Source organism: Neomonachus schauinslandi, chromosome 5, assembly GCF_002201575.2.
Source record: "Neomonachus schauinslandi chromosome 5, ASM220157v2, whole genome shotgun sequence".
Classification (NCBI taxonomy): Eukaryota; Metazoa; Chordata; class Mammalia; order Carnivora; family Phocidae; genus Neomonachus; species Neomonachus schauinslandi.
In genome coordinates this window covers 11145514-11172320 of record NC_058407.1, presented here as the reverse complement: position 1 = coordinate 11172320, position 26807 = coordinate 11145514, and the positions used below count along the sequence as shown (strand labels likewise).

Sequence of the window (26807 nt, the reverse complement as noted above, 5' to 3'; positions counted from 1 at the left end):
TCTGCCCCTGGAGGTGGGTGTGGAAGGAGTGATAATCTGCCAAGCATGATCAAACCCACTACATCCCAAATAATCAGGCTGGGGCCTCACCCCCACCTGCCCTGTAGCTGGTGTCCTTGGGTCCAGAAATCTCTGGTTGGATTTTCCTGCCCAGGCTAGGGAGGGATGGTTGCCTGGCTGCATAGTGCATGGGGGAGGTCCTGCGGGTCTGATCGCTCCTTAAACAAATTTACAAATAACCCACTGGGTTTAAGCCTCCTGCCTTGCCATCTGTGGTGTCTGGATCCCCTACTTCGGAGACTCCTGGGGGTTCTGCAAGGTCAGTCGGTTTGCATCTCTCCCACCTCCAAACCCCCCACCCCGCCCCACCACAAAACAGCAGGCACTGAAGTTTGCCTTCCCTGAGCTCTGTTAAATCATTTACCACCCCTCCATCTGCTCTCCAGACTCGTATGCTGTGGTTTGGGGTCACAGGTGTCTCCTGGTTTCTTTGAAGATGAGAGTTTGTGTTTTTGTTTCGTGTTCTCCTTATTGTCGTGGCTGCTTTTCAGCAAGGGAAGGGGGCAGAAACATCTCTACCCTGGCACCTTGAGACCAGAATCTCTTCCTTACTCTATGGCATACACTTCTGTGGTATGTGGATCAACCGCATGGCAGGTGTTGATTTGCTCACTTGTCTGTCTTATTAGCTCCTGAGCCCCCAGGGAGCAGAGGGCTGGATCTCATCATCTCTGCACCTCCAGCTCCCACACAGCTTGGCATGGAGCCTGGGGTTAGTACATGGGAACTGAACTGAACTGAACTTCGAATTACATGGATGACTGCTCATCATTTCACCTACCTTAGGGCCTTCAGAAGTCTTCAAGAACCATCCTACATTCCTGTCTCCCTCCCCAGAGCCTACCCTGCTTGCCTCTTACATCCCATGAGACCCGGATGGAGTCAGATGTCCCCAGAGGTGACTACTTCTCTGCTCCTTTGATCTTTTCCCTCTCCTCCCTACCCTCTTAACTCCCCCACCAAGAGATAAAAGGGACCTCAGCCCCACAAAAGTCACTGTTTCAGTATAGCCTGGTATTATTTCTCATTATTTTACGAGTTGGCTGAGCTCAGTTGGATGCTCTTCTGCCACACATGATTTTGGCTGGGACCACTGTCATCCGGGGACTTGACTGGGCTGGCACATCCAAGATTTCCGACGCACATGACAGGTGCCTTAGCAAGGATGACTGGAAGGCTGGGCTCAACTGGGTCACTGGAAAGTCTGGGTCTCTCTCTCCATTGAAGTCTATTCTTCCATCTGCTTATTCCTTTACATAAACAACACACATTTGTCCAGCATCTGCAAGGTGCCAGATACTTGCTAGAGTCATGGTGAGCAATCCAAGCAGAGGGGCCATTTCTCAGGGCTCTCCACTGGCTCCCCCCAGGGCTGCGAGCTCCTAGGAGCAGGTCCATGCTTGACTCACCCTCAAACCCCGTGTTTGATGCACAGTCCCAATAACGATTTGCTAAATGAGTGGGTGACTGAGTGAATCCATGGCCGTACAAGCATGTGTTAAGGCAAGAGGTGTACATCGTGACATCTGGGTGGCACAGTTGTTTGTAAATGAGGAGGAGCCCCGAGCTGCCCCGTGGAAACAGCAGATGCAGGGGGCCAGCAAGGTGGTCACGGCTACCGTCCAGGGAAGAGATGCAAGGCCTGGAGCAGGGAGTGGCAGTGGGTCCAGATAAAGGGGTGGGTTTAACACACAATGAGAGGCCAGATTTTCCAGGTTTGGCGACCAGTGGATGCAGGGCGGGGGGAATGGGAGGCGCCAGGGGGCCCCCCAGGCCTCTGCTTTGGAGGAAGCAGCAAGGAGCAGCCAGGCTCTGAGACCAAAAGCCCCAAATGAAGCAGTTCATCTGGCAGGTGTTTTCCTGGCCCACCAGGCAGTCCTGTCATTGCAAGGCGCCCAGCCTGATGCCCTGCTGCCTAGCCCAGGCCTGGCACCACTAGGTGGGTGTTCGGGGGTGGTTGGTGTCGGAGTGAAGCATCACCAAGTTGTCAGCTTCTGCCACAACCAACAGTTCTTCCTGTTTCAAAACCAGCTCCTCACCTACTCGCCTTGAGGTTTCTCTTTCCTATCTAAAGGGCCTCTCTGGTGCTCAGCCACTTCGCAGAACAGAAATGAGTGACTCTGTCCAGTGAGCCCCATGTCCAGTGACCGCTGGACACAATGATATGGTGGAAAGAGCATGGGGCTAAGCAACCTAAGACCTTAGTTACAAATGCTGTCAGCTAACGGTAACAGAGTCCTGACCAACAGTGGCATACGCATTGGGTGGTTTCATTTTCCTTTTGTTCCCATAACAAGACAGCCATTGGCATTGGCTCAGCTGCCAACCAAAGTTGTCAAGGATCCAGGCTCTTTTAATCTTTCCGCTCCTCCATTCTGAGCATGTTAGTTTGTATCTTCATGCTTGTGGTTTCAAGTGTGTAAGATGGCTGCTGCGGCTCCAGACATCGCATCAGTATTCATCAGGGAAGGGGCTGGGGACAAAGGGCAGTGTCCTTTTTTTTTTTTTTTTTGTGGAAGAAAACAAACACTGTCACAGAAGTCACCTCTCTAGCTGACTTACACTTGTCTTTTTGGCCAGCGCTGTGCACCTTGGGATCTCCACTGCAAAGCAGGTGGGGAAAACAAGTGTTTTGGTCTGGGGCTGGACACCTTGCTGCTCTGCTCAAAACTAGGTATCTGTTAGCAAGAAGGATGGGGGTAGTGGGAGAAGGTGGGAAAGTAGAGGGTCTGTCGCGGTGAGTTGAGCTCTAGCTCCCATTCCCGGGCCCTCCTGTGCATCCGCAAAACCCAGCTGCTAGAACCTACATGGGAAGGCCCCTAAGGATTAAAGGAGATCATTTGTGCTAGGTGAGAACACACAGTGGCAAAAGAATTTATTTGCTGACGTTATTATTGGCATAGAGCGAGGACTGTGCCCACTGGGGTGGGCTCAGGGCAAGAGGCGCACGGCCTAGGCCCCTTCCCCCCTTCCCACCCTCGATGTGCAGGAAGTTCGAGGAGCAGAGGAAATCATTCGAGGAAAGAGGACCAGACCAGGGTGTGGAAGGGCTTGGATGAAAGAGGTGTCAAAGTGGCTTTGAGGAAACGAAAGTTTAGTCTCAGGGTGGAGGGGAGGAGAGAGGGAGGCGAGCGTGACCGGGCCCCCGGCGCACACTAGAAGGGGTCCCAGATTTGTCTGGAGGCTCCAGAAGAGCAGGGAGCAAAAGACGCTCTCTTCAGACTCTGGCCAACTGGAGGGGGCGCCCCAGGGCTTCTAAACAACAAACGTATTCGGTGTGGGGTCTGTGTTTGCGTCATGCTTATCTGGGTTTTTCACGGGGGTGGTTGGTTTCCAAGGAGAAGTAACCTTAAAAACATAAAGGCCTTGTCTGAGCTGAAACTGAGAAGCGCCACGGGGTTTCCCCCTTGAGCCCAGCCCCTTTCAAGAGGGTGGGGATACCGGGAGGCCAGTGAGCTGGAGGGCCCTGTCCCCGAACCTCAGGACTTAGGGGGCAGCTCTGGGGGAGCAGAAGATAGAAACCCAAAGCATCTCGCTGGCTGGGAATCGGGGGACTTCTGTGCTATCAGGGGTGGGCTCTTGGATCTTTCTTTTTATTCCTTCCTTGTAGCCTCTCTAGAGGGTCAGCCCACGAGGGCAGGAACTCGTACGTAGCGCTGGACCCCACACCTAGAACAAAGTGAGAAGGTGCTCGATAAATATGCATTGAATGCATGGATGAAGTTGGGATAGAGAAGAGCAATCATCCACAGGAGGGAAAGGCCGGCACTTGTAAAGTAACAAACACTACGGTGGGACCAGCTCCACACCAGGCACTGTTGGACTTGACGGGTGAACTTAACTCCTTACAACAGCCCCACCTTCTCTTGTAAAGAAACTCGCCTTAGCTTAGTGCCTGCCGGACGGGCATTGCTTTCTTACACTGTTGGGACACTTCCCGTGAGGTCCAATAGTGGAGGCTGGGGAGTTCTGGCTGCCTGACACCCACCCACACACCCAAATTCCAGCAAGGTCTCAGTCTTCATTTGGGCACCAACCCCTCCATCCTAGAATGCAAGATTTTTACACCATTGTCTCCCCTCCTTGCTCTAGCATAACAAGTGGTCCAAGCTTGACCAATCAGAGCTCAGAACCCCCCCCCCAACAAATATGATTGGTTGAAGTGGGGTCCAAGACCTGGGCTGGTCCAATCAGAGTAAACCTTAATTAGAACTTTGCCTGGGGCAGAAGCTTGCCCTCCCCCCCTTTTTTTCTTTTCTTTTTTTTTTTTTCCAAACCTTGAACCTGGAAGGATGCTCTGAGAGTCAACTGCCAGAGAATGAACCAGACAGCGGAAGGTAGAGCAAAGAAAGAGGTACAGGAAAGCAAGTCCTGATGACATGCTTTGAGGCCCCTTGATCAAACTGCACCTGAAGTCATGATATTTCCAAATTTGGATCAATAGATTTATTTTCTGCTTAAGCAGGTTGAATTAGGTTTTCCATTTGCAATAGCAAAAGTCCTGCCTGGCAGGGTCTGAAAGTTTCAAGACTCCCACAGGCACATGTAGCTCAGGATCCTGTGAGTGGCGTAGAAAGACTTGAGAGACAGCAGGAGACAGCTGGGCTGAGGGTTTTGACTGGCTGTTGCGGGTACCCACCGACATGCAGAGAATTTGATCTGTTTTATGTTGTTCCAAAAAGGAGAACTAAGGCCGCAGGAGCAAACGTCTGAGACACTCATTTTAGCTCAGAAGGAGAACTTTCAGACAAGCAAGACCATCAATATTGGAGTAGCCTGCCTCAGGAGGGAGTGAGCGACCCGTCCCTGAAGGTATGCGAGTGGTGGCTGGCAACCCTCCGGCCCGAAATTTCCAGAGGGGATTCAGGCATCAGGTGGGACTGGGGTAAAGGGATAGATGCTGTCACGTGTGGCAGCTGACATTGGCCACACTAATGCAAGGGTGGTTCCCCTCTGGCCCCTGTGAAGGTGGGAGCATGAAGGGATCAGGAGTGGAGCCTGCAAATTCACAGCCTTCCAGCCCCAGGGGGCCTCCAGCCCGGAGAAGATGAGCAACCAAGCTCTGCAGCCATCTGCTAAGAAACACCACAGGGAGGGGACAGCAGGGCCAGCCCGGGTGCCACCGGGCTTTGGGTGAGGGCCCTGGAGGTCACAGCCATCTGGCTGGGAGGGCTGGGCGCAACCTGGAAGGGAGACATGCGGAGGGTAAGAACCTGGGGACAAGCAGAATCGCCTGCCCCCTCACGGCTTTCCCCACTCAAAGCTCATTGCCACCTCCCATCTTTTTCTCCAGGTTGACCCTCCCACCAGCCCACCCTGTGAGCCCACCACACCGAGGCCCCTCCATCTTTCTTGTCCCAGCTCTCCAGACTGCCTCTGACACACTCGGGTCCCTCCTCCGCCCCAGGAGTCTCAGCTCCACCTGCCCCCCCCCTCCACCCTTATCGGTGGGTGTTGGGTCTGCCTGGCTCCGCCGGGCTCTCCTGAGGGCAGGGGCCAAAGGCATCTTTCTATCCCTTGTCCCTCCTGCAGGATTGGCAGAGTGGAAGCCTCGTGACACCCCTGCCGTGGCTCTGGCACTTTCTGACACCCTGCACCTTCCTTCTGGGAGCCAGGCCCCACCGAGTTGGACTGGCTCAGGCAAATATGGAAACTGAGGCCACTCTGATACTCCCCGTTCTGTCTTGGCCTAAATGCCATTCCCAGCGAAGCAGAAGGCCTCGGAGCTGCAGCTGGACAGCCCCTCCCGGCCGGAGCCTGCCCAGCCTGCTGTGTGTGGGTCGGGTGGGTCACGGAGCAGTGAAGGAGGAGCTCTTACCCTACAGGATGCTGCAGGGACGCTTCTGTGGCCGCGTGGGCTGGGGGCACAGGACGGCCCGGATCGCCTCATCAAAGACGGTCTTCAGGCCTCGCTGGGTGAGGGCTGAGCACTCCAGGTATTTTACCGAGTCTGGCGGGGTGGGGGGTGGGGGGGGATGGCAAGAGGGCAGAAGCCGAGGTCAGGGGATGGCCCTGAGCAGAAACCTCTCCCGAGCCACACACTGCCAGGCCGTGGGGTTGGGTAACCACTGCCCTTCGCCTCCGCTTCCTCATGCCTGGAACAAGGAGCTTGATCTCAAAAGGAGAGGCTAAGACCCACAAGGGCAGGTCTGTATCTTTCTTAGACACGGCAGCCCTTAATTTGTGGAAGGCAGGAAGGCATTTGGATACATTCCTGGGGGGGGACGGGGAGCTCGAGCTACCGTGACTGAATCTCTCCACACCTCAGTTTCTTCTAGAAAACAGCCGCATACCCGCCTCCATGCTTCCACCAGGAGGCCTGAAGTGCTCATGGCCCAGGCACCAGGACCTTCCAAATGTCATCTGACCATTCCTTAGCATCACCTCATTTTACAGACGGGGACACCGAGGTTCATGGGTGGGGAGTCATCTGTCCAAAGCCACATGCTGGATGTTTCTCCTCCCCACCTCGGGGTGGCTGGGGGCTATCAGTGAGGGAACGGGATGAGAGAGCTTTCCCTCCTCACTGAGGGGATTGGCCTTCTCCCACCTTATGGCTCAGGGCAGGAGCCTGGGGCCCAGACAGCCAGAAAGGCCAGCTGAGCCTCCACTGCCAGGGGCAGCATTCCCTGACCTTCTGGAAGGAACCTGTGTGAGTTCCCATGACCACTACAGCACAGTTTCCCTGAAGTAAGGAACCACAAAACCCCCTCTTTGAGAGGGCTGGGGGCTGATTTCAGGAACAAGAGGAAAGAGAGGGGCAAGAAGGAGAACTTTGTCCCCATGCTGGAGTTGGCTCTTCTGGGGGGAAGGAAGCAGACCGACTCTGATCGGCACCTGCTCCCTGCCAAGCCCTGAGCTGGGTGCTTCCAAAATACCATGTGAAGAAATACTGTGATTCCCCACTTAGAGATGAGGAAACAGGGCAAGAGAGGGGGGAAGCCTGGGTCCCAGACACACACAGCTGGGGAGAGGGAAGCCAGGACCTCCGAGGGGGCAGCCCCTGGAAGGAGGAAACCCACAGATGACCTGGGGTTGGGAAGAAAGAAAAGGGGGGGCAGGGACAAGGAAACTGTCTCTGAGGCTCAGAGAGCATGTCACTTGCACAAAGTCACATGCTGGATGTCTCCCCTCTACTTGGGAGCATACTCCCACCAGGGAGCATGGGCAGTGGTCCCAGGGCCTGGCTGGGAGGGACAGAGTTCCCTTTGGTTCAGTCCGGGAGCCTCATCACCTTATAACCCTCTGTGCCTAGAAGGGTGTCGCTGGGCATCTGGCCACTGTCTCCCTGCAAGGGACCATAGCCAGTGTCCACTTCTTCCACACCCACCAACTGCCTCCTCCCTGGAACCTGCCGCCCTCTTGCTCTTCTTGGCCCAGCAGCATCCAGAGCAAGTGTCCTGAGCGGGAACCCTGCACTCCCTTCAGCTCTGTTCCTGACCACCCTAGGACTCTGGTCAGTCCCCCTCTTTGTGCCTGAGCCTCCCATCAGTCTAGGACATGGTGACCTGGGACAGCTTGTCAAGCTGAGGCAGGTGGGGCAGAGGAGCTGCAGAGGGCGTGGGGGCAGGCTAGGAGGCAGCAGGTGCCCCTGATCGCCATGACTGATGGAGCCAGGCAGCTCGGCTTTGAATCTGGGCTCTGCCCCAGCCTGGCTGGGTGGCCTTGAACCAGTGACCCAGCGCCCAGGAAGTGCTCGGTCTTGGTCAGCGAGCCGTGATTATAGTGATTATCGGCTGGGGCCTCGACTCCACAACTCACCACCACAGGCTCAGCCAGAGACAGCTGTTGTCCGCCTCATCAGACCCGCAGGTCTCCCGGGCCTCCCCTTTGGCCTAGGCTGGTCCAAGTCAAGTTCAGAGTCACTGCCCCTGCCCCACCCTCACTTGGGATCGGCTCCCGGAAGGATCGGCTAGGGACCAAGGCAGCACCCCGAGCCACCTCCTTACAGAGGAGAAAGGACCTTTGTGGATCACTCGGGCCAGCTTGTGCAGATGGAGAGACTGAGGCCCAGAGAGGGGGAGCCACTTTTCCAAGGTCACACATACCATCGTGCTAGAGCCAGGACCAGCCTCCAGGCTTCCAGCCCCCTTCTCCTTGTCCCAAAGCACAGGCTTTAGAAGGGGACGGGTCACATGTTGGCTAGAGCGTCAGCCCTGGGCAGAAGGAGTTGGGGGATGCGCTGGCCAGAGAACAAGAGAAGGCAAGGGTACACCCCCATATTTGTGAGGAAAGCCAGCAGGCTGAGGAGCCAAAGACCCCAGGGTGGGGCTCGGGACCCAAGGCTTAAGAGGCAGCCCAAGGCCCCCTAAGGAAGATGGCCACGTCGCTGGACTAGTCACAGGAAAGGGGAGGTGGCAGCTGTGGTTTCTCTTCCTGTAGAGATGTGAGTCCCCAGAACCCTCCCAGTTCCGGTGGAAGGAAGAGCAGTGGGGCTGAGGCAGGCCTGGGGTGGGGAGGCCCTACCTACTCGGGGGCCAAACCCGGGGCCTGCAGGACCCTGTGGCGAGGCAGAGTGCCCCAGGCCGCTGGGCCACTGCTCATAGTGGTCAAACCCGGCTGGGGATGCCAGGCTCTTGGGCAAGTGTCCCAACCCCCGGCTGCAGGCAGGTCAGGACTTGACCTGGGACAGCAGGCCCAGGCGCCATGGGAAAGGCCAGACCCACCAGTCACGGCCTCCCTGGTGCTGGCAGCCTTGAGCCCCCGCAAGGAGGCCCCCAAGCCAGCAATTTGCTGTCTTGCGTTCAAATCCCAGTTCTGCCACCTCCTGGCTGTGTGACCTTGAGAAGTCACTTTAGTTCTCTGGCCCAGTGATCAGGAGGCAAAGAGCAGTTGGGCTGAGGAGGGGGGCTGGGGAAAAGGTGGTGAGGAAGAGGCAGCAGGGAAATCACCCTTCAAACTAAGGCAGAAGCACCTCCTCCAGGAAGCCTTCCTGGAAAACCTAAGCTTGGCTTGGCTGCTCCGCAACCGCAGCACACGTCACTCTCTCCCTGCCCCTGTCACCTGCAGTGCGCTAACCTCAGCATCTGCTTATGGAGTGTGTATCTTCCCACCACCACTACCCAGCCCGGGGTCCTGCCTGCATGCAGGTGCCGAGCTAGGGGCCTCCTGGGTGTGAATTCATTTGATTCCCCCAGCCACCAGGAACGATCACTATTGCCACGTTCTGCTGGTGAGGAAACCCAGGCACAGAGACACAGGCAGGGTCACCCAGCCAGCACATGGCACAGTGGCCCGGGAGCCCCCGGAATCCCCAGCGAGGCCGAGTCGGGGTCCTCCTGCAGCCAGCTCCCCTCTCTGAGCCGAAGCCCCATACCGATCTCCTTGGCCAGGGCCAGGCCCTGCGGGTAGGTAATGGGAGCCAGCTTCTTCTCCTTCAGCCTCTCGATGGTGTCCTTGTCGTCCCGCAGATCCAGCTTGGTGCCCACCAGGATGATGGGTGTGCTGGGGCAGTGGTGTCGCACCTCGGGGAACCACTGGGCAGGCGGGCGGGGGGCCGGAGAGGGCATGGGTGTGCGGAGAAGAGGGGCACCAAGTGTGAGACGAGAAGAGGCGGCGCGAGGGGGCGAGGAGAAGATGCGTGAGGTGGTACAGGAGGGGGCGTGGTTGCAGGAAAAGAAGCAAGATTTCGTGAGAGATAAAAGGCAGGCAGAGGTCGTGCGGGGAGGAGAGAGGGGGCACGGTTATAGAGGGTGGGCAGGACAGCTAATGACCCCAGCCCCTTCTGAACCCCCTCTGAGTCTCACCCCCAGCGCCGGTTGGCACTGGGGACGCTCTCTGCCCACGCCCTCTGCGGCCCCTCCCTCTGTCAGGGTCACCTGCCCCCAGCCCCCAAGCCCCCAAGCCCCCAAGGCCCCACTCTGTGCTGCTCACCTTGGCCCGGACATTCTCATAGGAGGCAGGGCTGACAAGGGAGAAGCAGATGAGGAAGACGTCCTGGGGACAGAGCAACGGTCAACGGTCACCCATGAGAGGGGGCCTGGAGGCATCCCGCCTGGGCCCTTCCGCACCTGGGCAGCCCCTGAGCTGTTTGTTTATCCAACCCTTCCAAAAGGCCTGTCCTAAGTGGTGAATCCTCACGCGACCCTCTGCAGTCAGTGCCAGTACCACCCCTTTCTACAGATGGGGAAAGTGAGGTCAAGGGCTTGCCACAGAACCCTGTCGTCTGGCCAGAAGCCCTTCCCTTGCCAGCCTGGAGGGAGAACCAAGGACGCCAGGGTCTAGCAGCCACAGTTGCAGGCTTGCCCCCCATCTCTCCTCCCCTCCCCAGCACCCCTGGGACGCAGAGTCCGGGGCTCCCTATTGGGGCCCCATCCAGGGTCTGCCTGCCCCACCCACGGGGAGCCAGGGGGTGCCAGAGCCCCTGAGGCAGAGGGGCTGGGGAGATGGGCACAGTGAGAGCAGGGAGACTGAAGGAGGGCGGGCAGGGGCGCGGGGAGGAGGTCCGGCTCCGCCTGGGAGGGCATTGCTGAGACGGGCAGGGTCCGCAGCCACTGGCCCCAGGGCGTCGCCCCCAGTGGCAGCGGGCTGAGCTCCGGCTGGCGGCAGGAGGGCAGGGCAGCTCACCGTCTGTGGGTAGGAGAGCGGCCGGAGGCGGTCGTAGTCCTCCTGCCCTGCTGTGTCCCACAGCCCCAGGTTCACGGGCTTGCTGTCCACCATCACGTTGGCTGAATAGTTGTCGAACCTGCGGGGGGACAGTAGGATCAGTATTGCTGCGTGCGGAGGCCGAGACCCAGGGAGGGGCGGCCACGGGCGGCCACACGGCGCTGGGCGCTCAGCTTTTCTTTTGTTTCCTTACTGATTCATTACATTAAAAAATTTTAAAGGCAGGTAAGCATCAAGAGGAAAATATTGTCTCCAATCACCTGTCTGCCCTTGCCTGCCCTTTGAGAGGTGATTTTGTGAGGCTGCACGCCGTTCCCTCTAGGGCTTGATCCGACTCTCCCCACCTCCTATGCTGGACTGAGGTCGGTCACCCCTGCGGCAGGTGGGGTGCCCCCCGAAGCAAACCCTGAGCCGAGTAGCTGTACAGTGGCAGCCTCGGGAGGGGAGTGGGGAAGAGACAAGGAAGGGTCAGTCAGTGAGCTGTTACTGTTGGGGCCACTGAAGATGGAGCGCCCCTGAAGGGCACGACCTGGGGTCTCTCTCCAGCATCTCTGTCTTCCATTGGCCGAAGGATGTCCTGCGGCGCTAAATCCCTGGTCTTCCAGCCCACCCCCGAGTGCACACCAAAAGCCAGCTGTTGCAGACAATGTCAAGAAATGCTATCAGCACACACAGGTAAGACACATGCCAAAGGGGTGCTGGGACAGGGGGTGCTGACAGTGATAGCCCAAATCTCCCACCAGCACCAGAGAGGCCTCCAGGGCAATCAAACAAGCTTCCAGGTTTTCTTTTAATTCAACCCAACAGTATTTCTCACTACACATACCCCTGAGAGGAAGGTGCTGGTTTCTCAGCCTGTGGGAAGGAAGACTGGGATCAGAGAGGTATAGCGACCTGCCCAAGGCCACACAGCCAGTGAGTGAACAAACCAAGTGAGAAACCAGTTGTGCATGATTCTAGCATTCCCTGCCCCGTGCCCCAGCTATGCTTCCACAGATGCCCTCACCTCCTGCCCGTGAGGGCCCAGGATCATCATTTCGTCTCTCCTCACTGAGGCCACCCGTGAAGGCCCTGCTCTGCGTCCCCTGACCTGGCCCACTGAGACCTCAGGCTCCTCCTCCTTCTCCTCCCCTCATACACCAGCCAAGCTGTCTCCTGGGCAAGACCTGCGCTGCCCACCTCCCTGTACTTGCTCCTGCCCAGAATGCCCTTCCCCACCTCTCTTTGTCCAAACATTCCCACTTACCCTGACCATGCAGTCCTACCCACTCTCCAGGGTTTTTGTTCCCATCTGTGCCTCTTTCTAGAATACCCTCCTGCCCCCTTTGACCCTTGTCTCCTATTCATGCTTCAACATCGTGCCCAGGCAGTTCCTCTTCTGTGGAGAAACCTCCAGGCCACCTTCCCTGTGCCCCACCTGGAAGGAGCTCATTGTTCCCTCCCTCAGGCAACCGCTCTATCTCCACTTAAATAGGCAATTAGTGTGTCTCTGTCTTGCCAGGGGCCATAGGCTCCATGTGGGCCGGGCCCATGCCTGCTTCATCTCCAGGCTCAGGCCTGGCACCCAGTGAGTGCATCGGAATTAAAGCAAACTGAACTGAAGCCCTTGGAATGCCCCCTCCTCCAGGAAGCCCTCACAGAATGCTGCTCAGGGACAGGCTAAAGAAGCCCTAATGCTTCAGAGTGACTCCAAAGACACCTGTTCTGAGAAAGACACACACACACACACACCCCCAAAAGTGAGTAGCCTGACATTTTTAACACATCATGCTTATTTATCCATGGAGTGTTCTAGTCACCTCTCAGTTCCACAGATGACCCGCTCCCTATTGCCTGGAAGCTCCTACAGACACTCTTCCTCTGACTTCCCACTCTTCTTCCTCCCTTGCTCCTCCTCCCCACCCACCCCCCCTGGTGCCCAGCTGACTCTTACTCACTCGCCTCTAGCCCCATCTCAAGGTCACCTCCTCCAGGAAACCTTTCCTGGCCCCCAGCCAGTCCAGGCCCCAGGCCAGCAATCTGCGCCAACGGCAGGCACCGTGCCTGGCTTGCTCCTCACGGCGCCCTGAGGCCAGCACAGCATATGCCACATAGTCGGTGCTCCGTGTACCAACTCTAGATACCACCCACACTGCCGTGGGACGTCAGGAAGAAGGCGCTGTCCAGGGAGACACCGCAGGGCATGATGGGAAAAGAAGCACCTGGGTTGTCCTTGGCTTCCGTCAGAAACATTCCTTCCGGACACACTTAGGGTGTTGGGACACTCTCCTCTCTAATGTCCAGCCTGAAATTCTGGTGCCAAAAAGCCTCCCAAGATCCCTTGAGCCAAAGCCATGTGTCCTCGTGGAGCCATCCCCAGGGTCTCAGGGGCCGTGGCGATGGGGAAAGAGCAGGGTCCTGGGACCTCGTAGCAGCACCAAGCACCAGATCTGGGGCTTGGCAGAAATCTAGGGACTTTTCTATGTTAGGTCTTGAAGTCCCAGGTAGCCGAAGACAAAAGAACCTCAAGTTATTCCCATCAGACAGATGGGGAAACCGAGGCCTCAAGATGTCAAGTAACTTTTCCAAAGCCAACCATCTCATAAACAAAGGAGTTGGGATTCGGGCCTTGCTCCTTCTGTGACACCTGTTAGTGAGCAAGTGGACAAATGAACTGCAGGGGGTTGATTTCCCCAGGGACAGCCACCCAGAGCTAGGAGGGAACAGAGTTCCTTGCGAAGCCTCATCCTGGCTGTGTGACCCTGGGTGAGTCACCTACCTTCTCTGAGCCTCACTTTCTTCAATGTGAAAAAAAAAAGTCCTTTCTCTTGGGGCCATTAGGAAGATCCGAAGAGACAGAAAACATTCAAGCCATCCCACGGGGAGATGCTGAGCAGCTGAGTGGTCTCATTTTCAATGTCCTCACACACACCCGCTGGTCCCTCCCCAGAGGCCCAGCCACCAGAGCCTGAGGGATCGCTGCACGCGTGCAGCCGGGATCCATGCCCCGGGGGTCCCCCTTACTTGAGACTCACTGGCAGCGGGGACCAGAAGAACCTTACACCCCCGCCCTGGCCAGCCCTCACCCCTTTTTCCAGATGAGGAAACAGGCCCACAGACAGGAAGGCACTTGCCCAAGATCTAACAGTCAGTTGGCAGCAGATCTAGGCCTAGCCCTATTCCCCAATTCAGAAAATCTCTCAGGCTAAACATGGGGGCTGTTTCATGGCTGGAGAGTCAGTGGTCTGAGCCTGGGCGAGGGGCTTCCCGAAGCTGTGGGAAGGCAGAGAGCTCACGTTTGCTGAGCACCCAGGGGTGTCAATGACTGTTCCAGGCCCTTCCTACTTAGACCACTTCAGTGGGCCCAGGGAGCCCAGGAAGCCGGTGTTACCCTTGTCCCCATGTTACACAAGAGGGCACAGACTCAGAAACCGGGAGTGATCTGCCCGAGGTTACACGGATGGAGAGTTTTCACTCAGAGTCCGTGTGGCCTCTTTCTGCATTCCCAGGGCTGCAGGCCTAGCCCTGACCCTGGAATGGAGTAGAATAGGGGATTAGGGGCAGGAGGAAGGGGGCCCAGCACCCAGCATCACCTGATCGCCCCACCCAAGCCCACCCTCAGAAAGGAAGATGGTGTATTCAAGGAACCCAGAGGCCAGGGGGCATGCTTGGCTGGTGACACGGGGACCAAGGAGGAGTGACCAGGTCAGGTGGGCATGGACCCCTGTTGGGCCTCGGGTCTCGGTCCTCGGGGCAATGGGGCACCGTTGAGGGGCTTCACCGGGCGGGGATGGGGTGGGCTGATGTGATCATATTTGCATTTAGAAAAGGCTCCTCTTGGCCACTGGACGGAGAAGCCTGAGAGGAAGATCAGAGGGGAAGCTGGGGGGGGCCAGTGGGAGGCTTACAGAGCTAGCAGTTTTATCACTGCTAGCTGGGGGAGGTGGGGGGAGGCAGGGGGGTTTCCCGGGCAGGGCACGAGGGGACAGGAGCGGGTGCATGAGCAGGGGAGGCTGGAGCCAGCCGAGGCAGTGAGGGAATCCCGCCCGCGGCACCAAGAGTATGGGCGAGGGGCAGTGAGCGCCCAGCAGAAGACGCTGGGTGTCCTCGAGTTCATGCAGCTCCAGGCTTGACTTGCCAGGAGGTGAACTGAAGGTGAAAATCGAGGACTGGCCAGTGGGACCTAAATTAACCGTGTGTTCTTTCTTCCCACCAGCTGAGCCACCCACTGGTGGCCGAGTTCTGACACCTTCTCAGAACATACCAGAGCATCCAGTCACTCCAGAGCATCACTGACGTGCTCGCTCTGTTCTAGAAGCTGGTGTGATAGCCGTGAACTGGACAGACCAGGGCCCTGTCCTCCCAGAGCCAGCAGGGAAAGTCAGATCAGGAAGGGCCATAAAGAACATCAAGCAGGGGGGGTGGGGTGATGGGGCCTGGGTGGAGGGAGGGACCACTTGAGACAGAGGGTCAGAAAGCTGATCCCTGAGCAGGGAACTGAGTGATGGGAAGGAGAACAGAGGAGTGGGGGAGGCTGGTGCGTCTGGGATCCGCAAGGAAGCCCAGGAGTCTGGAGTCAGTGGGTAACGGGGATTAGGTAGGAGATGAGGCTGGGGGGCAGCTGTCATTCAGGGCTTCACATGCCAGAAGAGGAGACAGTTTCAAACGTGAAGGGGAGCCATGGGAAGGGTTTAGGCCTGGGCTTGGCTGCATCTGATTTTCCCTTTTGAAAACTCGTCTGGGGTTCCTTTTGAGAATGGCTGTAGGAGGAGAGGCAGAAGGGAGAGAGCCCCTATGTCACAGGCACGCAAGTGCAGGGTGCTCCTGCCTTGTTTTGGTGTCCCCAATGGCCCGCACGAGACCACCCACACAGCGGGCTTCAGTCTCCCCATGTGCGGCATGGGGGGGTTGACCCTGAGCTGAGCTCAGCTCGCATGCTTCTCTGATTGTGAGCCAGCACATGTGCCCCCCCCGGCCCCAGCAAACCCTCCTGGCCCCGAGCCCTAGCTGCTCTCCCCGTCTTTATCTCTGTACCAGAGATCTCCCGTTTTCCCCAACTCCACTCTCCCCGGCGGCCCCCACCTTCCAATGTCAAGGGCTCAGCGTGACTTATCTCCCCCTCCCTGTAACGGGGGTAACAGGCATTGTAGCAGGAGCCCCGGAAGGAGGGCTTGTCCAGAGCTGAGCATCTCGGTCCTGGATGACACAGGAGGGTGACACACAGGACCGGCACATCCTCTGCAGGGGCCAATGCGAAATGAAAATGGAAGATCCCGTGTGCAAAGGTCAAGAATTTCAAGATGGCCCTAGTGCCTGTCCCAACTCCCCAGAGTCCTGGGACGGCAGACCTTGCCTGGTTCATTCTATCTGGCCCGCAAGGGTGTCCAGTGTCCTGAGGCCACCAGGGGCCACCAGGGGCCAGCGTTCTCCAAGTTGTTGGGCACAACTGGGTCTAGCCTGGTCTCTGTTCCTCCCACCATCTTGCGCCAGAGAACATGCCTTTCGGCTCCTTGCCCAGGGGAGGCGCCCCGGCAGTGAGCCTGGGATTGCCCAGCCCAGCCCTGCCCTTATAAAAGGGGAAACTGAGGCTCAGAGAGGGGAAGTGTTTGGTCTGAGGTCCTTCAGCAAACGGGCCCCAGCCCAGCTGGGACAGGCAGAGGCAGGACGGCAGGCAGCCAGTGCACGGCTGGTGACAATGACCTTCTGCAGAAGCTGCCTTTCCTCTGGCCTAGAGCCAGCCCTCCTTCAGCATTAGGCGGTGCCTGATAAACACTTGATGACTGATGGCCAAGGGGCAAACATGGCAGGTGCGGAGAGGGACGAGCACCATCCCCAGGCCCCCTGGGGACTTGGGAGCCAAGATGGGGCCGAAAAAACGGTGTTCCAGGCTCCCTACCCCAGTTTCTTTGCCCTGTCCTTGCTGCCTGCCTTCCTCCATCCCAGGACGGGGTGCCGGTCAGTGTCCTGGGGGGTCAGGCCACTTGGCAGCCGTGAGCTTCAGCTTCCCCGTGGGCAGCCTGGGTGGAATGCCCACCTCTCATGAGGATCAAGTGAGGGCACACATGTGTGATGTCTCATGCAGGGGCCAGCACACAGTAGGCCCTCAGTAGATGGAGGGTAGCCCCGATGGATCCTCCTAGGGCCTCTCCATGAAGTTCAGTTCAGGTCAACTCAAAACACGTCCAGCGTGTTTAAGACAATGCACGGATCATAGTGTGCCTAACATACCGTGCTAAGCTCACGGGGTGACCCAAAGGAACTGGATGAGGCTCCCTGCCCTCCAGAGACTCATAGTCATGGGAAAGATCAGATAGAGTCACTCTGGGAAGTGAGAGGTCCCTCGGGCTGGGTGAGAAAGGCTCCCGGAGGAGGGGCCCTGGAGCGGGCCTTGGAGGTCTTAGACACGTGCAAAGGAAAAGCACCCCAAGCAGAGGGAATGGCTTGAGCAAAGGCCCTGAGGTGGAAATGCCCAGGGAGTGTTTGGTGGGGACAAGCAGACAGAACATGAGGCAATGTAAGGGCAGTGACGCCGGAAGGGAAGGTTGGGAGAAGCCCGCCTGGAGCCTTGAATGCAGTGCTGGGGGTGGGGACACTGTCCTGGGAGTGATGGGGCCGCCGAGGGCCGGTGCTTCCCCAGGTACCCTTCCGTCCCGAGGCTGCCACCCACGGACTCCTACACGGCCTCGAACGACGGCCCTGCCTCCACACCTGCAAGAGGGCAGGGCCTCCCACTGGCCTCCAGATGGCACTACCCTCTCTCCTAACAGCAGCTGCCCCGCTGTCCTGGTGTCCTGGTGTCAAGGCCCTCGACTGCCTCCTTTTCCTCCACAGCCCACCCTCCCTCCGCTTCTCCTGCCGAGGCCCAGCTGGGAGGCCGCTCGTCCTGCCCCACCCGCCCAGTTTCTCCCGCTCTGGGGGCCTGGGCACTGGTCGTCACTGCCCAGCTCAACCTTGCTTACCGCCTCCCGATGGGGTCGTCAGGCAGCTCTGCCAGGCAGAGACCCCCCAGGGGCCCACACAGGGCCCGGCACACAGGAAGCGCCTGACAAGGGGGTGGGCTTGGTGATGCGTGTCTCCCCATCCTCCCGGCTCCCCGCCCCGGCCCCCGCAGGACTCACACGGTGGGGATATACTCTCCGGGGAAAGCGTTGGTGGTGTAGCTGATAAGAAGGCAGGTCTTGCCCACGGCTCTGAAAGACAGGAGGTTCGAGAGGACAGCGGTCATGGGCCCTGCCCGAGACACTGGGAGGTTTCTGGGTCCCCTAGCCCAGCCCTCAGGGAAGACCCAGGCCCACCTCTCTGGGTCTCAGTCTCCCCACCTGAGAATGCCAGTATCAGTGGTCCCAAAACTGAGTCGTAAGAGTCATCAGGGGTGTTTGTTAAAGGGCAGACTTCAGGGTCCTCCCTTAGAGATTCTGATCCGTGGGTGCAGGGCAGAACTGGGAATCTGTATTTGTAACAAGCTTCCCCAGGTGACACCAGTGTGGGACATAGGGTTAAGAGCCCAGGAGCCTGCTGAACCAGACAATACCCAGGGGCCTAACCAGGCCTCTGCCGTCACACGCCTGGGCTCCAGATACCAGCTCCACCACCTACCAGTGGCCCAGCCTTGGGCAAGGCACTTAGCCTCCCTAGGCCTCAGTTTCCCCATCTAGAACATAGGGATCCGAGGCATTCCTCCTCCTAAGAGTGTGCTGAGTAGTAAATCAGAGGAAGCCCATAGAAGCAGCCAGCACCGTGTCTGGCAGAGCTTAGCGGCTAGTAGTCAACACTAGGGGAAGCCTGTCCCTCCCTCCTCTTTCCCTCCCCCCCTCACCAGAGAGAACAGCAGTTAAGAGCATGGCGTTTTGAGGTCAGAGAGACCCGGCCTCATATCCCATGAGGTCTTGGGCAAATTACTTAACTTCTCCAAGCCTCAGTTTTCCCACCTGTAAAATGGGCCTAGTTTTAGATTGGTGGGAAGACCAAATAGAGGGGGCGTGACTGAGTCCAGTGCCTGACACAGCAAGCGATAGTAACTGCCATGACACGCACTGTCCTCCCCTGGCCTGCGGGTCGGCTGGGCTGCGCGGGGGCGCGGGTGGTGCGGTGGGAAGGCTAGCAGCCAAAGGGGCAGCCCTGGGCCCTCCAGCCCCACTCCTGCATTGTCACTTCCTGTTCTCAGGAGGCCGGCCACCTTCTTCCCCCCCTGCCCTCCCCAGAGCTTGCCACCAAGGTGACTGAATGACTGGAACGTTGGCTCCTGCCCTCCCCTCCTCAGATCAGATACAGAGCGGAAGTGAGCAGGGCTGGGCAGGCGGGCAGATGAGGCCAGGCCAGTGTGTCGGAATCAGCTGAGGGCTGATAAATGGACCTGCTCCCATGAGATCTATCAGAGCCAAAGTCGGTCTGTCATGTCAGGGCCACTGTGACCCAGGCCAGGAAAGATCTGAGTCTCTCCAACCTCAGGCTGCCCCTCTGTAGAATGGGAGAGTTGGAACGGAGGCCTGCCCAGCTAGAAATGCTGGGGTTTACTGGGTTGGACTCACAGGAAATGCCAGGATGCACCTGTGGGCTGGGCCCTGAGACATCTGCTGGCTGGCTCCAGAGATCGGCATCTTAGACCTCATTAGAAAGAGGCCCGCGGGGACATGACAACCTGAGGTCACTGAGGCCCGCGGGGACATGACAACCCGAGGTCCCTGAGATCCCACAGCTGAGAAAGCCCCTCAGCCCAGCCTAGCCCACACTGACCCTCCCAACCACCCTCCCATGCCTTCTTCCCTCCAACTTCCCTTCATGTCCCCCTCCCCCTTCTGCTCATCACCCACATCCCCCACACATCCTCCCCAACCAGGCAGGCTGAGGGGGGAGGGGAGAGTCAGGGAAAGCGGAGGGGGAGGAGGTGAATATTTATGGAGCACACTATGCACAGGACAGCCACTCAAACTATGTCAGGTGAGCCCACATCAATCCTGGGGGCGTGGCCTCTTCCCAGATGGATGAACTGAGCTTCAGAGAGGCTCTGTGGCTTGCCCAAGGACACACAGCAGTGCGAGCCAGTGACCAGAGCCCGGGTCAGCCGGAGGACAAAGGCCAGATTCTTGGTTCTCCACCCCTGCCCCTGCATCCACAGAGCTGAAGACAGGTCCCATGAGAGACCTGCTCCAGCTTTCAGGGGGCAGGGGAGGGACCCCAGGCACCTCCACCCACCGCCACCCGGGCAGCTTCCGGAGTGAAGTAGGCAAAGAGGGTGAAGCTGTCCTCTGCCCACCTCGGGGGCCGTCTCTGGGCCCTGGGACCAGAAGGGAGCAGCTCCTCCCGCTGCCTCCCAGGGACTCCTACATCTGCAGGGCAGGCGGGTGTCAGGGATACCCCAGTAGAGAGCTTCAGCCAGGGGAGGAAGTTCCGCCAGGTACCTACCCATCTCCCACCACCACACACTTGATGGCCTGCATGGCGTCCGGGGCCTGGGGACAGTGTTGGTGACAGCTCAGGGCAGAGAGGGCTTCTGCGGCTCCAGGGGTTTGGAGAGGCGAGGCGCCTCGGCAGAGGAGCAGCAATGGTAGGACAAGAGGCAGGAGGAAGCGGAAGGGGAACTTACCCAAGCTGCTGCCCCAACAGCCGTTTGCAGAAGGCGGAGCATGCGGTCTGGCAGAACAGCTCGGGGCCCCTCAGGTGCTGGGCTGGGGCACCCGCAGGAGACCGGGGTACCCTGCCGGCTGGGGCCTCGCGTCTTGCCCATGGGGGAGGGCCAGGGTTGTTCTCCAAAGACGTCAGGCTTCCAGGAATCCAATTCATCTCAATTCTAAGTGTTAAGCATTTAATGAGTGCCTACTGTGTGCCGGGCATAGTATCAGGTGCTGGTGAGTCCAAGGTGCAAAAGGCACAGCTGATCCCTGGGGAAGATGCGACCTGACACGTGTCAGGGGGGAGCTCCAGGGAGGGGACCTCAGAGCTACATGGAGGGAGAACTGGGGCCTGTGAGCATTTGAGCCAGCACTCGGAAGCTCGCCAGAGAGAGGACTCTCCCGGTGAGGGGATTGCGCGAGCAACACACAAGGCTCCCCCAAGCAGGTGCGAGCATGGGGATCCCAGAGTGTGGAAGGACGGGAGATGCAAGGGGACAGGGGGCAGGAAGGGGGCGGGGGCCAGGCTGAGGGAGAAGAGGAAATTAAAGGGAAATGATGGGCAGTGCTCCACCTGAGCCAGTCCTGTGCTCAAGGCAGCCTTGGGGGACCAGGCGCCCTGGAACGAGGCTCCGTGGTGCATTTTAACGATGGGCAGATGGGAGGGTCTGAGAAGGCAGCTGACCCACTAGGACCACTCGGCCTGAAATCAAACCCAGGGCCAGGTGACTCCAAGTTCTTCTGGCACCTCAGCTGCTGAGGGGACAAAGCCGGAGTTCTGCAGCTCGTGGGGAGGGTGAGTGCTCCCCCTTAGCCATGAGTCAACTTGGGATCTGAGCAGCACGGCGTCTCCCCGTGGGCTCCGAGTTCACCTGGCTCTTACCGTTCATTTTGCCACTGCTCCCCACACCCAAGGGAAGAAATAAGCTGAGCCACTGGTCACCCAGCCTGGACTGTCACTTAGGACGAACCAGGAAACCACAAGACAGTGGCCGGCTCCAATATGTGGCCAGTCAATAATTAAAACCAGCCAACAAACTTTGATATCTTTCCTCTGTCCTTTGCATAAGCTGAGCTGAGACGGTGGGAAACACTTCACGGTGCTCAGACCCGGTCAGGAAGGCCAGTGGCCCCCCCATGACCCACCCTGGGCTTTCTCCCTCACAAACCCCCTAAGGACTTTATTCTGGGTGCTCCCCTGTACCCACCTTCTTTTCCCCATCCACTGCTAGCCCCTAGGGCAACCCCTGTTGATCTAAACAACAACAACAAAACCTAAATACAATGTGATATCCTGGATTGGATCCTGGAACAGAAAAAGAACGTCAGTGGGGAAAGTGGTAAAATCCAAATCAAGTCTGAAATTGAGTTGACAGTATTGTCCCAATGTTAATTTCTTAGTTTTGACAAGTGTCCCGTGGTTATGTAAGCGATGTTGATGTAAGGGAAAACTGGGTGAAGGATATAGGAGAGTTCTCTTACTATCTTTGTGACTTTTCTGTAAATCTAAAATTGTTCCAGAAGAAAATGTTTATTTTTTTAAAAAGGAAAGAAAGAATAATGCACTTCTTTGGGAAGACACGGTATGACTTCGAAAGGGGTATATGTATGGGTTTTATCCCCCGTTCACCTCTCTAGGGCGGGGCTTCCTTTTGCAGTGAACAGCCTGCCCAACCATACAGGGCCCTGGCGGCCCTCCAGGCCGAGAAAGCCACTTCTCCAAGACAACCCAAGCAAAATCCTCCCTGACTTAGGGCCATCAGACTCCCTCCTGCATGCATTCAAGGATACATCACTTGAATACCTAGCATTGGGCTTGATACTTCAGGGGACACAAAACCCAGATTAGAAAGCTGGCCCCGAAGAACCTGTGCTCTGTGCTGAGAGTGACCCAGGTGCCCTGAAACCCCTCTCTTGGGATGTCCCGATCTGCAGGCGGCCCGCAGGCTGTGCGGACAAGGCCAAGGTTGGCAGAGGAGCAAGATGGGAAGTGAGCAGCCCAGACAGCAGCATCCAGGTGGACGCAGGACTAGAAGGACCGTAGCCGCGACTGTGACATCCAGCGTGACATTCGTGGCTCTGAGCGCATGCCTGGAGGGGGCTCTGTTGTTCCCCCACTTTACAGAGGAGGAAACCAAGGCACAGAGAGGCTCCCTGACTTGCCCAGGAGGACACACTTGTGGCCACTACACTGGAAATAAATGTGGGTTCTCCTTACAGGTTCTCCCTCCTTTCACAGATGGGGAAACTGAGGCCCAGTCCTTGTGACCAAGGCGAAGATGCAGCAGCCGAGGCCTCCTTGCCAATCCTCTCCACCTGATCTTTTTCTTTCTTTTTTAAGTGTCCATATTGAGATATAGTTTGCATACAATAAATGGATCCATTTAAAGTGTACGATTCCATCCATTATACACCCATGAACCCCTCGCCACGATCAAGATACAGAACCTTACAGAACATTTCCATCACTGCGGAAAGCTCCTTCCCTCCCCTCACCACACACATAAGCTCTGATGTGCTTTCTGTCGTTCTACATTACTTCACATTTTCTAGAATTTCACAGAAATGGAATCACCCAGTATGGGACCTCTTGCAGAAGGCTTCTTTCATGCAGCATGTTTTGGAGATGCATCCATGCTGCTGCATGAGCCGGGCCCATCCCCTCGCGCCAACGGGCAGGTTCCAGCACGGGGATGTGTCACACTTTGGTTATTCATTCAGTCCTGTCCTCTTTTAACCACACTGAATCACAGAACCGCGGGGCCTCTGGGCATGCATGCAGAGCTCACCAAAGGCCATATTTACCCAGCCCCGCCCTTGCACCACTGGTATCCAGCGCTTGGTTCCACAGAGCAGCCGCCCAGCCCCTGCTCACATACCTCCAGTGACGGGGAGCTCATTTCCTTAGGAGACAGTCTCTTCCATCCTCAGGCACCTGGGCCTGTTACAAAACACTTGTTCATTTCAGCCCCAGTCCACCTCCCTAGATGGTCCTCACAGAGGTCCCCGTTCTTATTCTGAGGCCATGCAGATCAGGGCATTCCCTCCTCCTCACCACAAGCCTGAGGATTTGGGAGGCACGGCCTCCACCCAGTAATGTGCTGATAAATGTTTAAACTTCTACTTCTGGTTTGATTATTTTTGCTGGGATGTAATCTTCCATGATATGACTGTATCAGAATGTATTTATCCAGTCTCCTGTGAATGGATCTGTGTGAGCTTTGCAAAGCTGGCTTTACAAACAGCTCCACTATGATGCATGTGGACTCCCGGAGGTGGTGGGTGAGGTCTCTCTAGAAATGGAGCCCCAGAACTGGAGGCCATGTACATCTTGGCTTTCAATAGAGTGAGGAGTCATGTTTCAGGGGCGCTCAGGGTCCACATCCTCGCCCACACTTGGCCTTGTAGGCTTTATACTTCGGTCAACCTCATGGATGTGAACCGGCATCTCATTGTGGGGTTCTGGGGGGGCTTTTTTAGATTTTTTATTTATCTATTTATTTATTTTTAAAGATTTTATTTATTAATTTATTTGACAGAGAGAGAGCACAAGCAGGGAAGGCAGCAGACAGAGGGAGGGGGAGAGGCAGACTCCCCACTGAGCAGGGAGCCCGACACGGGGCTCGACCCCAGGACCCCGGGATCATGACCTGAGCCAAAGGCAGACGCTTAACCAACTGAGCCACCCAGGGGCCCATCTCACTGTGGTTTTAATTTATATTCACTTACTTCTGGTGCCATCAAGCATTTTTGCAAGTATTTATTGGATGTGTGTGTTTCCTCTTCCCTAAATTACCTCTTCATATTTTTTTGGTCCATTCTTCTATACTTTTATATTTATTTGAGGAAGTTCTTTGTATACTCTGATTTCCCAACTTAAATTGCTAAATGCATTACATATCTTTTTTCCAGTCTTTGGGGTGTCTTCTCATCAGTTGTGACTTTTAATTTGAATGTAGCTTCATGTAAACTTCTTCCCTGGTGATGTTGCTTTTGGAGTAAGTCATAAGAAATCCTTCCCTACACCCCCCATTTCATAAAGATGTTCTCCTATGTTTTCTTCTAAAACTTTTTAAGTTTTGGGGCGCCCAGGTGGCTCAGTCATTAGGCGTCTGCCTTCGGCTCAGGTCATGATCCCAGGGTCCAGGGATCTAGCCCCGCATCAGGCTCCCTGCTCAGCGGGAAATCTGCTTCTCCCTCTGCCCCTCCCCCCTCGTCCTCTCTCTCTCTCTCTCTCTCTCTCTCTCTCAAATAAATAATATCTTTAAAAAAATAACAAAGCTTTTAAAGTTTTGCTTTTCATGTTCAAAGCTTTACACACTTGGGGTGGATTTTAGGATATGGGGAGATACCGAGTTAATTTTGTCATTTCCATCTGAGACTGCTCTGGCACAAAGCGCTGAGGCGCACCCCCTGCCTTTCCCCAGTGAGCCCGCCCACCCGTCTCCTGGCAGGTGTCTGCCCGGGTGTGAGTCGGCTCTTCCCTGAAGCCAGCACAACGCTGCCTAAATTACCGAAATCCTATGCCAGGTCTCTCTATATCTGGCAGGGTAAAAATTCTCCTCTCTTGAACTTTTTTCAAAATGGTTATCCCTGACCATTTGCTCTTTCGTATAAATTTGAGAATAAGCTTGTCAAGTTCCGAGAAGAACTATGTCAGGATTCTAATTAGAATTCCGTTCAATTTATAGAGGAATTTGGGGAGAATTGACATCTTTGTAATATTCAGTCTTCCTACCCATTAACGTGTTATAGTTCCTCTTTATATCTTTCAATAAAGTTTTATAATTTCCCCCCAGAAAGGTCATGCACATTTTCTCATCAGATTTATTCCTTGATACCTTATTATTTTCAGTGTCATCGTAACGAAAACCTTTTAAAATTGCATTTTCTGTTGGTTGCTTCTGTGCCGGAAAAATGTCAAATTTTGCATATTGGACTTATATATATGGCCATATGGATGGAAATTCTTATTATAATTTATCTAGAGATTTTGCTACTAACAAGTCTGAGACTATCTTCGTAGATAGCCTTCATTTGTGGAAAATGACGGTTTTACTTCTTCCTTCCCAAGTTTTATAATATTAATTTCTTGGGGTGTCTGGAGCCTTTACCATAGTGTTGAATAGAATCCGTGATGATGGGCATCTTTGTTTTATTTCTAATTTTTAAAAGAGTGCTTTGAGTGTTTCACCATTAAAGATGATGTGGGCTCTTGGCAGATATTCTTATCCATTAAAGAAGTTTCCCTGTTATTGTTAGTAACAGCAGTTTTGTTCTGTTTTTATCATAAGGGTTTAATTTTATTGAATGCTTTTTTTCTGTGTCTATGGAGATGTGAACAACACTAATCCATTTTGCTGGTGTTCAACTACCCATGCATTCCTGCATAAATCCAACTTAGCCACTCTGGGGAATGCTGCTGACCGTAGTCACTCACTAGCCTTCTCTTTTTAGTAACAGAGCTCAAGGACTTGTAGCCTGCCATGCGCTCACCCAGCTCAACCAAATTTCTCAGTGTCCCTCCCAGCGAGGTGCAGCCTTGTGATTAAGTGTGGAGGGAAAGGGTGCGCATGGAATTAATGTGGGCAACTTCTGAGCCACCATCTCCTCGAAGGCTTAAACCATTTGTCCTGTCCGTCTTTTTTGCCCCTCTCCCCACTGGCTAGGAAATAGAAATGCTGGTGCAATCCTGGATGGGTGGGGGATGGTGGATCAGGACGGCTCCCTCTGGACTTGAGACAGAAATACACTGTGTCTTCTTTCAGGCCCTGTGTTTTGGTGGCTCTTTGTTATCACAGCTTAAACTACACCCCAAGGAATGCTGTCCAGATGATTGTCTTGTGTGTATAGTTGACTTTAACTTGCCAACACGTGGGCGGGGAGGGTCCCATGTTCAACAGTGCAATTGGCCAGTCGTGTTCCTTCCTTTCTTGTTTTGTCTTTTGGTGGGGAGGGAAAGGGGTAATCAAGGTCGTGCTGGTTTCACTAGATGAGTTGGTGAAATTACCTCTTTTTCTTTAAAAAAAAAATCATTTATTTATTTATGGGGAGGAGGGGCAGAGGGAGGGGGAGAGAAATCCTCAAGCCAACTCCCTGCTGAGGGAGGAGCCCCAGGCGGGGCTGGATCCCAGGACCCCAAGATCATGACCTGAGCGGAAACCAAGAGTCGGCCATTTAACCCACTGAGTCACCCAGGGGCGCCTGACATTATCTCTTTTTCTAATTTTAGAGGAGTTTGGATAATATGAAATTATCTCTACCGTGAATATTTTATAACATTAATAAAGCCATCTGGGCCTGGTTTTAGAATTATGTGAGAGAAGAAAGTAGTAGCTCTAAATTACTAATTCGATTTCTTTAGTGGATACAGGACTATTTGGAATTTCTATTACTTCTGGAACCATCTTTTATGTATTTTTCTAGAAATAGTTTATATAGCTTTCTATTTTGTTCGGGTTCTCAAATTTATTGCTAGGAATCTATTCATAGTATTATCTTATAAACTTTTAGTGTCTCCTTTTTAATTTCTGTTATATCCCTTCTTTTCATTCC

General features: G+C 55.6%; 1 protein-coding gene across 1 annotated transcript; it reads right to left on the bottom strand.

Moving 5' to 3' along the window:
• Nucleotides 1-4500: 4500 nt before the first annotated feature.
• RAC2 (Rac family small GTPase 2) lies at nt 4501-20199 on the bottom strand. Its single transcript, XM_021687635.1, has 7 exons — nt 20047-20199; nt 17763-17834; nt 10627-10744; nt 9934-9996; nt 9377-9536; nt 5879-6010; nt 4501-5243 (listed from the first exon to the last, which is right to left on the bottom strand). The coding sequence occupies exons 1-6, from the start codon at nt 20079-20081 to the stop codon at nt 5880-5882; spliced, it is 579 nt and encodes a 192-aa protein (XP_021543310.1). The 5' UTR covers nt 20082-20199; the 3' UTR covers nt 4501-5243; nt 5879.
• Between the last annotated feature and the right edge of the window lie 6608 nt (nt 20200-26807).